The 15,489-nt window shown below is 45.6% G+C and overlaps 1 protein-coding gene across 1 annotated transcript; it reads right to left on the bottom strand.

Moving 5' to 3' along the window:
• Positions 1-2,043: 2,043 nt before the first annotated feature.
• Positions 2,044-9,504, bottom strand: LOC105027486 (galanin receptor type 2). Its single transcript, XM_013131081.4, has 4 exons — positions 9,272-9,504; positions 9,078-9,189; positions 5,952-8,389; positions 2,044-5,225 (listed from the first exon to the last, which is right to left on the bottom strand). Exons 3-4 carry the CDS (start codon positions 7,042-7,044, stop codon positions 4,537-4,539), a joined length of 1,782 nt encoding a protein of 593 aa, XP_012986535.3. The 5' UTR covers positions 7,045-8,389; positions 9,078-9,189; positions 9,272-9,504; the 3' UTR covers positions 2,044-4,536.
• Positions 9,505-15,489: the final 5,985 nt, after the last annotated feature.

The following is a 15,489-nucleotide window of genomic DNA, read 5'->3' as shown; positions in this document are numbered from 1 at the left end:
GTTTGCACAAGTGTGTCCAAGAACCAATCAGACGAAATATCACTGTCTGGCCTTTATACCAACCAGGAAGGTACCGTGGCAATTCATCTGACAGATGCTGACACTCCCTTTATAGTGCCCATGCCCATAGTGCTCATGCCCATGTTTCGGCAATTATATACTGTACTGTAAACATGAACATTTAATGATCACACACACAGACACACACACACACACACACACACACATAAAAACATGCTGGTAAAACATCACAATGTATTTCATTAAAGAGCTACGCAGTTAAAATGACCTGGCACAAAAGAATGTCATGACATTTAAAGAGGAACAAGAGCTGCTAAAATTAAACAGTGAAATAAATCACCTGTTACGCTACAAAAGACACTTTGAGAAAAGAAATGGAGAGTGGAAGAGAGGGGAAGATAGAAAACAGGGATGAGTGGAGGAATAGAGGAGGGAGGTGGACAGTTAGAGGAGTGGAGATAGACAGGAAGGGGGGGAGAGGAGATAGAGGGAGGGAGGGAGGGAGGGAGGAAGAGGGAGAGAGGAGTGGAGATAGAGGGAGGAAGAGAGGGAGATATACATGGGGGATGAGGAGAGAGTTGAGTCTGGGTAAACTGCTGCAGCTGAATCCAAACACTGCCCGCTATATTTGCTGTGATTCAATGTATGTCTATTTGCATTCAAACATGTTCTTACTTTTTACACCTTTTTTTTTCTGTGTACTGTCTTGTTGTGCATTAGAGAGGACAGGACAGGGAGACAGACAACAGACAGAGAGGATGTGAGACAGAGAGAGACAGAGAGAGAGGAATGAAGAGCAGAGAGAAACAAAATAGTGATAGAAGGTGCTTATCTGAAACCAGAGGTGTTATCAAGAGGGAGAATTGTTCCCCTGAATCCCGAGCGGGAGTGTGTTTGTCTGTCGATCTCCATGTGGCCGTGTGTGTCCGTGCGTGTCCGTGTGTGTTCGTGCGTGTCCGTAATCCGCACTCCTTTGTTCAGTTGGGATCCCAAGCTGAATGAAGCCACACCAAACCATGCTGCATAATGTAGGAACTCAGCATACAAATATAACAGAAACGAGAAACTGCATACAAATATAACAGAATTGAGAAACTGCATACAAATATAACAGAAACGAGAAACTGCATACAAATATAACAGAATTGAGAAACTGCATACAAATATCTTCTGGTCTCTTGTGTGTGTGTGGACAGGTTTAGCTAACCGAAAATCCCAGGAAAGATAACAAAACAAGGATACTCTGTGTTTCTCAACCAGTAATATTTTAGTAAACACCAAAGTTGACTAGTTCGCAGACATCCCTGGCCTGATTTCAACCACACTTGAGTGTTGAGTGGTGCATCTTGTTACTGATATCTTGCCCGGGGGGAGAGGGGCATGGCTAATTCACGACTAAAAGGACTCTGGTTTGCTCCGTGGTATCATGGTTTGCTGTGTGGCATGATGTTCAGCGTCGTCTCGTTTCTATTATTTCCACAGCGTCTTTTTTTTGTCCAAACACGAAGACCTTTTGTCTCGCCTTAACGTCAGACATTTACTGAACATGGGAAAACGTTAAAACAACTACTTGCACTATGTGCTCAGTGTCATGTCATCCCCGAGGGCAAATGTGGACAGATTTTACTGTCGAAATGCTGTCAGTTCCTCGATACACTCAACACAGTGAATTCACAGGGCCTGTCAAAGGACTGATCTGGGACCAGCCTTATCTTTTACTTGGTAATGATTAACAGAATGTAACGTCAAACAGACAGATCCCAGATGAGAGATGCCTTAGGGGCTCCAACCCTCACAGAGTCTTGTAGGGGGCCCCAAATAAAATTTTGCTTAGGGCCCCCAAAAGGCTAGAGCCGGCCCTGCTTGTGGACTCAAATCCTGAGGATGCCTAGCCTACTGACCTTGGTACCTGAAAGAACCCGCTGAGGTTGTTGTGTGTGTTACTATCTGTAACTAAATCACGCCCCTCCCAAATGAACTGAGACACAACAGTATTTGCCGCCAGTCTTTAATGCTCAGCCATTGACAATCTCTTGTAATGATGCCCCTTGTACTCCGCATGCATGGCAGCCTCGCACGCACGCACGCACGCACGCGCGCGCGCGCGCACCTCCTCTGATAATAACACAGCAGACACACATTACTCTGAACACGCAGCCCCAGGGGCCTCAACCTTCGAGAGACAGGGAGGATGTTTGGGGAGCAGGGAGAGAACAGAGAGCGAGAAAAATCCCACACCAAAAAAATACAAGTCTGAACTACATGTGAAATAAAATTATAAATATAATAAATCGGCCAGATATTTCCAAAGAGTTTCAAATACATTTCTAAATGTAGCCCATTCAGACACATTTAAAAGCGCATAAAACATTTTTTTTTTCAATTCATTGTCTCAGGTATAACTTAAATGATTCTAAATATTTTATGTATTAATGTTTTCGTGAGATTTAGAGAGACACCATTCAGCCACCATATGAAAGGGATTGATGAATGCCTTACACAGGAAATGAATTTAACACGCACACACCCGCACGCACACACACACGCACGCACACACACACACGCACGCACACGCACGCACGTCCATACAGACATGCTTGACCATACAGTGCATATTATTACAATATCCAAGGATGACTGATGTCTCATGCAGCAGAGTTTTGACCCATGGATCCCTAGAAAATATTAAATTATTCTGTGTGAGCTTGTGTTTGTTTGTTTGTTTGTGTGTGTGTGTGGACCAGATGTTCCCACAAAGAAAGAAAAACTGACAAGCCGTTGCCCACAAGTTATTTTGGCCTATCCCTACAAAAATATATATTTCTGGCTTAGGTTTAGGGTAACGTACTTAGGCCAGGTTTAGGGTAACGTACTTAGGCCAGGTTTAGGGTAACGTACTTAGGCCAGGTTTAGGGTAACGTACTTAGGCCAGGTTTAGGGTAACGTACTTAGGCCAGGTTTAGGGTAACGTACTTAGGCCAGGTTTAGGGTAACGTACTTAGGCCAGGTTTAGGGTAACGTACTTAGGCCAGGTTTAGGGTAACGTACTTAGGCCAGGTTTAGGGTAAAACTTACTTTGGCCAGGTTTAGGGTAAAACTTACAACTGGGCATAGTGTTAGAATTGGGATTACATTCAGGGTCAGGGCTTAATTAAATGTAAGCATAAATGTTAGGGTTATTGAGTTTAGGATTACGGTTGGTAGGGATTCAGACCAGGCCATAGGAAACAAGTATGTTCGACCACTTTAGGGTGGCTGATCCCTCTGCTCTTTCTATGAACACCAATCTGCTCATCAGTGAGGAGTTTCTGAAAATCTGTGCGTAACACAAACCTTACACCCTCACCCTCACATTACAGCCTAGCTAGAAATACCTCACGGTGTAAAATGCACATACAAATAATGGCCTAAATGCAGGCTAAGTTTGCTGGGAGGTCAATGAGGAAAAGCACTAATTCTCTGCCGTAGCATCGTTTCCCTACCTGTTGTCATTATGTACATTTACCTGGTTGAATTCCCTAAGCCTCTTCACGCAGTCTCTGGCCGTTATCCGAAGTTCCAGCGTCGCGGCTTCTAATGTTCTAACATTCAATCACTCTACTGGACCAGTTTGACATTCTAATACTTCAACATTCTTACAGATGGTCACAAGTGATATTATTATTTTTTTTCCTGAACACAACATTCTACAAATATCGACACCAGACCAGATATCATTTGCTGACATAACACAATGACACATTGTATTGTGGTAGATATTAAGTTGTAGATGTGACACAGGATAGGAAATAATGTTAATTTTTAAATGAATCACATCCATTTCGTATCTCTCTGTCTGCCAGACAGAGTTAGAATAATTGTCTGGCAATAACACGCTTTCCCAGCTAACAGCACAGTTATGAAGAATGTCCTTGTCAGAATAGGGATTTGAACCCAGAACCTTAAGTTATTGACCATATAGTCTAACTACGAGGCCACCTCAAACAGACAGACCTATACCCATCAGACAGTCAGATGGAGCTGGTAGTCTGGGTCTGCTTCCTAAAAGACACCCTATTCCATGTTACCTAGAGAACTACAATACAGCAGAGTAATCAATTCAAAATGTGTGTAAACAGCTTTTACTATATAAATTGTCAAAAATGTCCCAAAAACTGTTTAAACCCGGAAATTGTGATTAATGGAGTAATTATTCCTCTCCCCATTTTGAAAAATATTTCTTTTTTTTTGTGTGTAAGGTTTAGAGTAAACATTACAATTCAATTTAGGGATAGAATAGAGGTTAGTTTTGGATTAGGGTTCATTTTAGGGTTGAGGTTGAGGTTAGGGTTAGAAAAAATAGGATTTTTGAGGCTATACATTTTGTTGTCCCCATTTATAATATACTTTATAGCTTAGTTAGACATGTGTTGGTGTCTCCCATTGTTCAGAGATGATCTACCCAGGGATGGTTAATTGTCCTTCATTCTGAGATGTCTCCGCCTCTCACAGACTTCATCCGATAATCCAAAGCAGTTAAAGGCTTGTTATATGGTCCAATATAATGTTCGCAGTGTCTCGTCTTAAAGGAGACATGTCACCTCTTCCTGATTTCTCATACCTACAGTCTGATCTTAAAGGGGCGGGGTCCATTCTGCTAACCCCAGAGTAATTCCTTAACGGGAAGGTGTCTGAGACGCGCCTTAAAGGGATATGACGATCCTGTGTGTCCAGTCTGTTCCCAAAGGCTGGTATTAAAGGCAAAGTGTCTCTTCTGTCCACAGACATCAAAGGCCTTAGAAGGAAGGTATCCCCTCGCTCCTCATAGTTTCTTCTTAAAGGGAGGGTCTCCTGCACAGCCCCGGTGTCACTATTTAACGGGGCGTTGTCCATTCTACACTCGTAGATCTGTAGAGTGTGTGGATGGGGCGTGTTGGGAAGACAGGGCAGCGGGGAGCTCTCACACACACTTGGAGTGGATTTCAACCAGTCAGACAGGCTGTTGTCTGACCCATCTGTAGTCATGGTGCCTGTCCCCCGGCCCCTGGAGAAGTTTAACAACTTGGGGATGGTTGCCGTGGACACAGCCGCGGTTACCCCGGTTACACACTCCTCGGCGACGGTCGTCGTGGCAGTGCCGGCTTCCGTGAAGGAGGAGTTGAAGAGAGCTGCGAGCCGGCGGTGGTAGTGGGTCCGGAACACCTTGGCCCCACGGTGGAGATCACCTGTGGAGGAGGGACAGGTGGAGGGACAGGAGGAGGAACAGGAGGAGGAACAGGAGGAGGGACAGGAGGAGGAGGAAGGGACGGCGGTCAGTACAGGACAAACAGTACATTAGGGGTTGGATCATTAAAGAGAAACATATATTCTCCTCTGACATGAGACCAATTGGTTCAAAAAGCCCCAACATCATAGGAAGTTGCCGTAGATCCAGGTGGCGTATATCTGGTTGCATCATGGTGTACCAGTACTTTAGGGTTAAAGAACTGTTCTACATCACTATAACTACAGCAAAAACGAAATAATCCAAGCATATGCTAAATGAGCTTGAGCTTATTAGTGTTAAAATGATGCTTCTTTCCTTTAACAGAGAATGTATGTGACGCCATCCCAAGAGGACTGACAGAAAGGTAGCGCTGGGCATTCGTTCTGGAGAATGGTGGATCACACTGACATGGACCTGAAAAGCCATCCAATTGGACACATTTCTCCTCGACACGTAAGTTTCCACATCCCAGTTATCTGAAGGCAAAACTAGAACCTCACCACTCGACATTGGAAGCACCAGTGCCACTCTGGGCCATTTCAACAAACAGGAAGTGAACGCCCACAACATTTGTAACTACCAGAATTCATACACACCAACCGGTTCTGACCCGGGACACAGTGTCACACACATGACTTCACGGGACCAGGAGGTCACAACGGACGAGGAGCAGTCAAAGCCGTACCTATGAAGCAGTAGCAGATGGGGTTCAGGCTGGAGTTGGTGAGGCCCAGCCACTGTGCAAAGGGTCGGGTCTGCATGAGCCAAGGTGGTGGGTGGTGGACGCGGTCGATCCAGAACTCCGCCAGGTACAGTGGCAGCCAGGACACGGCAAACAACAGCACCAGGGCCACCACCATCCTGGCGATCTTCTTCCTGGTCTTAAGGCGTGACGAGTGCAGCACTCGGCTGCGGGGGTCGAGCTCAAGAAACCTCCGGTTTCCGTCTCCCCACAGGCGGCGGCCCGTCAGGAAGCCGATGGTGAGGTTAAAGGTCACCGGGATGCAGTAGAGCGCCACAAAGAGCAGGACGGTGTAGCCCTGCTTCAGACGCGGCCCCGGCCACACCTCCTGGCACACAGGGATGACGAACGACGCCCCCAAGAGGATCTCATCGCGCCGGTTCATGAACACCAGGGGCGAGCAGATCGCCAGCGACGCCGCCCACACCACAGCGACCGTTGCCAGGATGCGGCGGCGGGTGAAGAGGGAGCGGGCACGGAGCGGGCAGCGCACGCTGTAGTAGCGGTTGACGCTGATGACCGTCAGCGTCAGCACGCTAGCCGACACGGAGATGGCCTGCGTGAACGGCACGGCTCGGCACAGGAAGTCGCCGTAGATCCACACGGCGTAGATCTGGTTGCCCAGCGTAATGGGCATGCACACGCACACCACGGCCAGGTCGCACACCGCCAGGTTGACCAGGAGGCACCGCGTGGCGCTCACCGCGGCCAGACGCTCGCTGCGCCGGTTGGTGAGCACCTTGATGGACATCACGTTGCCAACGAAGCCCACCAGGAAGGACAGGCAGTACATGACAGTCAGGGCCACAGTGGTGGGTTCCTCTACCCGCCATATCAGGCCGGCCAGCTCCGAGTCGTCCATGGGAAAGAGGGAGGAGGGGGGGAGGAGAGAAGATGGAGGGAGGAATGAGTCTGGGTGGAGGACGGAGTCGTAGAAGATGGAACTGTCGTTGAGTCTGGATTGCGTGGCGTTCTCTACTTGCAGCATGAGAGCAAAGCTGAGCTGGGATGACAACTGGTCCTGGGTTGGATTCATGGTGTTGTTATCTACTTCCCCCGAGGCCTGGGGTCTTTAAGATCACACTGATCTCAGTACAGCCCTTAATTAATACTACTCATAACACTGCATTGGTAAAGGTTGGCAACTGGCTGTTTCACCAGAATTCATGAGCGAGATTCAGTGTCCAAGCAAAATCCTTGAGCGATTTGTTAGAAATTTGAGACAGGAATATAGGTTTGAAAGGTTAGTGATTTGGGATAGAGGTACAGGCTTGAAAGGTTAGTTTTTTTGGGATAGATTCAGGTTTGAAAGGTTAGTTATTTGGGATAGAGGTACAGGCTTGAAAGGTTAGTTTTTTTGGGATAGATGTTCAGGTTTGAAAGGTTAGTTATTTGGGGTAGGGTTGGGTTTAAGGCTTAGGTCAGGGGAGGTAAGCAAAGGTCCAAAACAACAAGCAGTAAAATCCATGTCTCTTCTGACAGTGACTTTGTGGACAGGTGCTTTACAGAGGAGGCGTTTGTACCCACTAAGTCAGAGATGCGTGGCTGTTCCACCAGCCACTGACTGCAAGTCGCCCCGGACTACACTAAACTACTGAAACGTGACACGTAAATGTTTTGAGCAGCAACCATGAGGTAATCGTACTTGTGTGGAGGACACAAGTCAGAATGGCCATGAGGCGAAGTGCATTTGTCCTGAACTGACCCGGTCAAAGGTCGGACGAATGACCTACAAGTAAAAGCAGAACTGCATTCGGCACAACAGCCTCGGAGCAGGTCACACAAGTTGTTTGTTTTCGTTCTGGGATACATCCTTAAAAGGTCACAGCTTGAGGTCGTGGCCGGGCTCACAGTCGGCGTGTTCAGGACAGGGTTAGAGGCGATCGGTGCTCAAATCTCATTTGCACCAGTGAGGGACCACGGCGCGTCCGAGGTGACCAGACAGTGACGACCTGGACTCGGTCAGGTTCATGTTGCCCTCTGGGTTTCACAGTCAAACTGATCCCACTGCAGCCCCTGCGTAGTTGGCACATTACTATTCTTAAGCGGCTTGCAACAGTCACAGATCTGAGGTCAGATCCAAATTCATTGTTAATAACCTTCAGAGCAGGTGGTGGCAGTACATCAGAGTTGATCCCTCGTTCTTCTCTCTTTCTCGCACTGTTTTTTTTTGTGGCTCTGGTTCTCTCCACCGCCCGGTTTTGGTGTCAGACCCCTTTTGTTTTCCTCTCACTCTTTCATTCTCTCTCCTGAACCTTCAGGGACTGTTTCTCTGACTATTTTTCATTTTTTCTGTCTCTCCTTCCTCACACCTCCAGGGTTCAGGAAAGCTGTCACAGAGTCTGAGGACAGAAACACAAAGGGAGATAGGGACAGAGAGACTGAGAGAAAGACAGAAAGAGGGGGAAAGAGAGAGAGAGAGACAAGAACAGGCAGTTGGCACCTCGATTTATAACCAGGCAGCAAAGTACAGGGGAAACATAATTGTTTTATCAAATGAAAGACAGGAAAAGGCTTTCAGCATCACTTCATTTAGGCATATAAATGATTTAGAAAATTTGCCTGGTCGAAGGGGCCTTGGAAAAAAACAAAAAACATCTAAAGACTAGTAGGGGGTGCTGAAATAAAACACTGGGTAGAATGTTGGCCCACTTGAACGTGTGTCATGCCACATTTCTATCAGGGATGTTCTGTAGGCAGTTGGCTCAGTTTGCCTCTGGCTCTGCATGCGCCACCGTTCCCCATGACAACACAGCTGTCCCCTCTGTCAGCCGCTAGGAGCTAGGTAAGATACAAGCTAAAATGTTAGCTGAAGTTACTACAAAAACGCCTGGGTGAAACAGCTTCCAACAGATATGTAAAACAAGGATATAAATAATTTAACTGTCAAACGTGAATACATTCCTTTGTCATGAGAATATTTTGGAGATAACATAAAACATGTTAACATGTGGACAATAATAATCATTTGTGCCTTAAATGCATTCCATTTGGGTGGAATATATTTCAGTATGGATTTAAAGGAAAGAATGTCGGCCTATACACTATTTTCTTAAATAGGTAACTCACCGTTTATCAACTGGAGTGGTTTATAAAAGGTTTCCAAAATGCCGCAATGCCCGGTAGACGAAAAGTTGCTTCCCGGTGCAGTTTTATTCACCCAATCGGCCCAATCAGGATTCTGTCAAAAAATGTACCATTTAACAAATCCTTCGGTATCTTCCGCTCCCTGATGTTCATACAGTAGATAATTGTTTGTCCACCTCGGGAATCACGCAGCGCGCCGATCATAGCGTGCACCTCAACTGGTAGTGAATGCTGACATGCAACGCTCTCCAGCCATGTCACTGCGCCAACGCGCACTCGCGCAGGGTTCCCCATGAAATATTTAGGAGCAGCTGCATGCTTTCTATTTACTCTTCCTTTCGTTGATTCGTGCCGCCGGGGATATATGAAAAACCGTCCAAGGCTAAAAATATGTTTAAAAAAAAAAAAATGGGGGTTAAGGGAGAAACGAATCTAATTATGCTTATATTATTGGCCACTCATGCTAGGCTATCAGTAAACCAAGTTTAACAGGCATCATTGTCAATTAACGTGATCGGATCAATATTAGGACGACGCATGAAGACACGTGAGTGCAGATTTCAACCAGAATGCAAAAAGGAAGACATTATTTCAATTAGGCCTACCTATAGGCAACTCCACAAGCAGGTAACGCTGAAATATGATAACTTTATTAATATATAAAGTTCATGTCAAACGGTTTAAAAAGCTATTCAAACGGTTGAAAAGCTATTTTAGAGACGGTGCTCCCAAAAAGATAAAATTAACGAATTAAGTTTGATACAAACTTAATTGAAAAACTTTCCCGAGCGTGATAGGACCATCTTTTTGACGCTCTCGCCCACTCGCTCTCTGTTGCTTTATATTTGTTTCGGCATCTCTATGTTTCTCTGTTTTTCTCAAATCTTACTTTCATCTTTCCGCACCTCTGTGGATTCAATTCAGATGGGAAACGTGTACAAAGCCAAAGCAAATAAAATAAATATCTATCTCAACCCTTCCCCACTCTATTATATATACTTTTTCGACGTGGATGTTTAAATACTTGACAATGTCAGAAAGGCACAAATAGTAAATATAATATGGGGGATACACCATATGAATAAGGAAGAGGCGTTTGATGTCTGTGATACTGCAGTTACTGGAACAGAACAGTATCTCTGACATTAAACGCATCAGCCATTATCTCATTCCCTGCAGTCATCCTCAACACATCCACGTCTGCAAGTGGGCGACCTGAGGCTCCGGGAACAGTAACGAGAAACAAGTGCATCCCAAAACACCTGCGTTCTCGTTTGAACAGATGACCGTCGCGCCGGCTCTGAGGTTCACTTCCGGTCGTCCGGCGTGCGGTGACACCGTCTTTTTCCCCAGACGGATTTCGTACAGTTGGTCAATCGAAATGAAACATGAGAGTCGGGATTGCAAATGGGTTTCCTTCCTGTCTGACGGAAGCCTTTGCGTGCCCAGCCCTGCTTCAGAAGACTCGTGTTTCTTAAGGAAATCAACCCTGCTCGATTGATGGTGGATACATCCTTTGTATGAGCATGAATGGTGGGATATTGTCCAGCCTCTGATACACCATACATACTTCCACTGAAAGGACAAAAAGTCGTTGAATGACGAATGCACATTACTTTTTTATAGTCCACAATCAATTCTCTTCAATCAGTTCCTTCAAATCAGTTACCTTTTTACCATCCCTAGGTAATGTTTTTTGTAAAAAAAAGGGAGTACAATATATAAATCTTCTTCCAGTAAAAAGTCCCACCTTGCAAGAGACATAATAAGAGTGACATCTGATTTTAACTCGTTGAAACAGTGAGAGCACTGCATCCCCGTCTCAAAACAAGCTGCTGCTCACCTGAGCCTTGTTCGGACGGGAACTGTGGCGCTGAGGTCACTTTTAAACCAGGTTAAATGATGATTATAGTTTGTGTTTTTGCCTGAGCGCACTTCCTGGCGTTGTCGGCATATTATCCTTTTCATACCGTCTGGATATTGGGGACCCCATTCGGCACATCACCTCCCGCTGACCCCTTGCCGTTCTGTCTCAGGGAGGTCCTTTAAGAGTATGAAGGGAGGAGAAGGGTGTTGATTTAATGAAACACCTGGTTGGGGTGTGATGACAGTAACTGGATCCAGTCCTGGTTCAAAATCAGCCTGGTGTATTTGGGCTGGACCAGCAGCTCTCCGGAGGTTTCGTGCAGTAGGGTAAATCAGCAGCTATTTTGCCCGAACGGGTGCTCCAGGGATTTTGATCTAAAGCACAACGGCAGGAGATGCTCGGACTGGGACCAGCTCCTTTCACACCATCTAATGGCGCCAACACTGGATAGTCTCCGTGCTTTGATTGTGTTCCTTTCTTTCCCAATTTCATCTGACGGCGCGCTCACTGACGACCTCCGTTAGCTTAGCAGAAAGCCTGCTAAGGTTTACAGTGTAGTGTGATCTAAACCAGGATATTGTCTGCCAGGTATATGAAATATACCAATAAATCCCTAGGACACCTACTTTACATTAATCTCTAAATCACAATCTAGTCGAGAGGATTCTTTATGGATTCTTTACCTCTGACAGAAATTTGCAGGGTTTCAGACAGACCCGAGACCATGGCTGAGACTCCCAGACACCACAACATTAAGTGTATTAAAGGCTGTTCAGGTGTGACAGGAAGAGCTGATCTTTTTTGGAAAACATTCCCTGGAATACATACCTCGGAACACACCCTGGAACATATACCCCGGAAAACATACAGTTACAAAGCATGTAGAAGTCTGTATTTTTTATCATAGGTACACTTCAACTGTGAATCCATGCAAAATCCATGCAATAAAATCCATACAATGTGATTTTTTGGATTTTTGTTTTAGATTCCGTCTCTCACAGTTGAAGAGTACCTATGATAGAAATTACAGACTTCTACATGCTTTGTAAGTAGGAAAACCTGCAAAATCAGCAGTGTATCAAGTACTTGTTCTCCCCACTGTACCCCAGAATACACAGCGGAACACACCCCAGAATACACAGCGGAACACACCCCAGAATACACAGCGGAACACACCCCAGAATACACAGTGGAACACATCCCAGAACACACCCGTGAACAGAGCCCGGAAGCAGGAGGATTGTTCTGTAGGTCACCTAGCTACGACCCCCTCAAAATAACATGAAAAATCTAAATCAAGTGGCCTGTTTGGAAGCTAAGCTTCTCCATGCTGAATAGAATTAAACTGCCAAGATGACAGGATGATGGGGACCTGAATGGTTCTGCAGTATAGCCAATGATCCCCAGGGACCCCTGCGGAGACTCGTTGGTCAGCAGGTCCACGTTTGAGGGGATAGTAATCCAATATGGTTTCCTCTTGGCAATACAGGGACCCCTGGTCACAATAAAGGGAATGCTGGTCATAATACAGGGACTCCTGATCACACTACAGGGACTCCTGGTCACACTACAGGGACTCATCGTGGCACTACAGGGACTCATCGTGGCACTACAGGGACTCCTCTTGGCACTACAGGGACTCATTGTGTCGCTACAGGGACTCATTGTGTCACTACAGGGACTCATTGTGTCACTACAGGGACTCCTCTTGGCGCTACAGGGACTCCTCTTGGCGCTACAGGGACTCCTCTTGGCGCTACAGGGACTCCTCTTGGCGCTACAGGGACTCATTGTGTCGCTACAGGGACTCATTGTGTCGCTACAGGGACTCATTGTGTCGCTGCAGGGACTCGTGTTGGCACTACAGGGACTCGTGTTGGCACTACAGGGACTCTGATTGGCACTACAGGGACTCTGATTGGCACTACAGGGATTAGTGTCGGCTTGGGCACCTGTGATCTTAATTATTTGTAGAATAATGCAGAGAGCAATATTTTCCAGTATAATCGCAACAATAATAACGGCTACAGCTGAAAATACAAGATTCGAATTCTAATGGGCACTACATTTTCTCTCGGCTCACAGGAGGCCTGTCGGCTCTCTTTGGCAAATGTAAAAGCAGCACCTTCCACTCTCTTCAATCAGCTTCATTAGGTTAAGACTCCATTAGCAAAGTAGACAGCTCCCCAGCGCCGAGCCACTTTCAGATACGGTTTTGATTTCCATATTAAGTGCCGGACCAGTTAGCGATAGCTGCCCACTTGGCCCTTGATTTCGGACAACTTCACTCAACTGCAGAGTTGGTGTCAAAAGAGAAATAGAGCCCCCAGAATCATTAGGATCCAGCAGGTGTCTTCATTAAAGACATGCAGACAACGTTTCCGTCATCCGGGATCTGGGTCCGGTCTACAGGTTGATGTCCCTCTCAGTTCGAAGCAGAGTGAAGTTGAACGTCTCGTGCCGGTGGTTGCGAAGCGGTAAATCGATTCAGTATGGCTACATTTAGGTGCCTGACTCCTTGTGAGCTGCGTGGCTAGTTAGTGAACTCCATAGCAAACTCCAGTCAACGCTCCCTTGCTTGGTCAAGTTACCGTTAGAGTCCAGGGTCTAAAACATAATGGTCTCCACTCAAACAGGCAGATGGCAGCAAGCAAAATCCGCCTGTCATTTCCTGGTTGCAAATATGCAACACGGTTCTCACAATTTCTTGAGAACACAAGCACTGAATTTAGTGGGGAATCATTATAACATCTAAATTGCTTTTTACTTTTTTTTTTATGTCAAAAACCTTGTTTTTGCGGCTTTTGTTAGTTGGTTGAGGAAAAATGAAAGCACTTTTTAAACGGTTGTTGGTGAAATTTAGCTGGCTTCCACAAGGTAGGAGCAAATTAGAGATATGGCCATTATGTTTCATTCTGATTCTCTCTCTCTCTCTCTCTCTCTGTCTCTGTCTGTCTGTGTGTGTGTCTCTCTTCTTTAGGCCAGGGGTGCAATCAGATTAAGAAGAACAAATTGGGCAGGAAATAACCTTGCGGTCTTCAAAAAAAATCTCAGTTGATCTCTCAAGTTTCCAAACTACTCTAGACATACTATCCAAAAGAGATTACATGGAAAATCAATCTTGGTGTAACAACGTTTTAATCGATGCAATCTTAAATGTGGCACAACTCGGGAGACCAAGGTAAAGAAACTACTGGGAGACCAGCTTATACTAATCACTGAGATGAAAAGAAAGCACAGGATCTGAACCAGTGACTAAAGATAGACATCAATAAAGACTTCTCAGAAAGGTTGTAATTCTAAAGGAAGGAGCAGCAGCCACGACTAAATAAAGAACAAAAAAGGCAACATCCCATATCTAAATATTCCTTAATAAAAGTGATTTCTGGTGGGGCTACTTAAGAACTGGAGTTGGAAACCTGTGTGCTAGACCAGAGGTAGTTCCGCCTTCTTCATCGTGGCTATGTGCTTTTCATTCATAAAGAGTGCAGTTTCTGTTTTCTTCCTCCAAATCTGGCTTAACTTTGCACAAGTTTATGCTGCATATTATTTTGACACCGTTCTAGAATGATAAGACTCCAAAAGACAACACAAACCCCTAACAACAAAATGTGTTACACATTAAATCTGACTGGATGCTAAAAACATAATCACTGATGATGTTCCTTTCCGTAAGGAAGATCAAACAATTATTTCTGGGTGAACTTCCTTGATGTGTTTCTAAACAGGCTACAGCTCAACACCAGAGCATGCCTTTAACTGCATGTACAGAACCAACGTCAACACGCATACTGGCATCTGCAGATTGAGGCTTGAGGAGAGACGATTACTTCTTGTTTTTTATGTTGTTTTAAACATTGCCCTGTTTAAGATTACCAATAGCCTCAGGTAATTTTTCAGGCGCCCTTACATAACCCAGAACACCTGCCACTGGGGGACTTTCCAGAGTACCCATTTTCCAAACAAATTAACTAATTTAACTTCCTTCCACTGTCAATAATTCAACCAAACTGTTCAAAAACCTGTGGAAGAAACCCTACAAACCCTGTACGATGCTGTTATGTTTGAGGGGGTGGGGTTTGGACCCAGTGAAGAATAGCTGCAGCTCTAGCGAAAGCTTCCAGTGGTTTTAATAAACTTCTAAACTTCAATTTGTCCCTGGAAAAAGGTAATCATTTATCTGATAATGGGTTTGTAGAAAGGATATTGCTTGTGGTATTGAGTTCATGGGTTTGCAAGAGATTCAACATTTATGATAATGTCACCTGAATTCGGACCGTATTACAAATTAATTTGTCTTTTATCAGAGGTGGATGTTCCGTGCCTCCACAGACTGTTCTGTCTCTTTCTGTGGAATACTGATGAAACCTCCTCTGCAGGCGTGTTGTGTTATGCTGTGCATGCATCCTAACCCGCCCCCTCCTGCTACACCAGCGCTGAACCAACACCCCCAAGGAAGAAGGGTGGCAGGGTCTGCCACGCCCCTGCCCCGCCCATGCTCTGCCCAGCCCCGCCCCTGCCCCATCC

The sequence above is a fragment of the Esox lucius genome, chromosome 9 (genome assembly GCF_011004845.1).
Source record: "Esox lucius isolate fEsoLuc1 chromosome 9, fEsoLuc1.pri, whole genome shotgun sequence".
In the NCBI taxonomy this organism is placed as follows: Eukaryota; Metazoa; Chordata; class Actinopteri; order Esociformes; family Esocidae; genus Esox; species Esox lucius.
Note: the sequence above shows the minus strand (reverse complement) of the source record. Positions and strands in the feature narration are given on the sequence as shown.

Coding starts and splice junctions, on each gene's coding strand:
- LOC105027486 (XM_013131081.4), bottom strand. CDS start 7,044: ATGAATCCAACCCAGGACCAGTTGTCATCCCAGCTCAGCTTTGCTCTC. Junction 5,226..5,951: donor CATCTGCTACTGCTTCATAG/GTACGGCTTTGA, acceptor CCTCCTCCACAG/GTGATCTCCACCGTGGGGCC.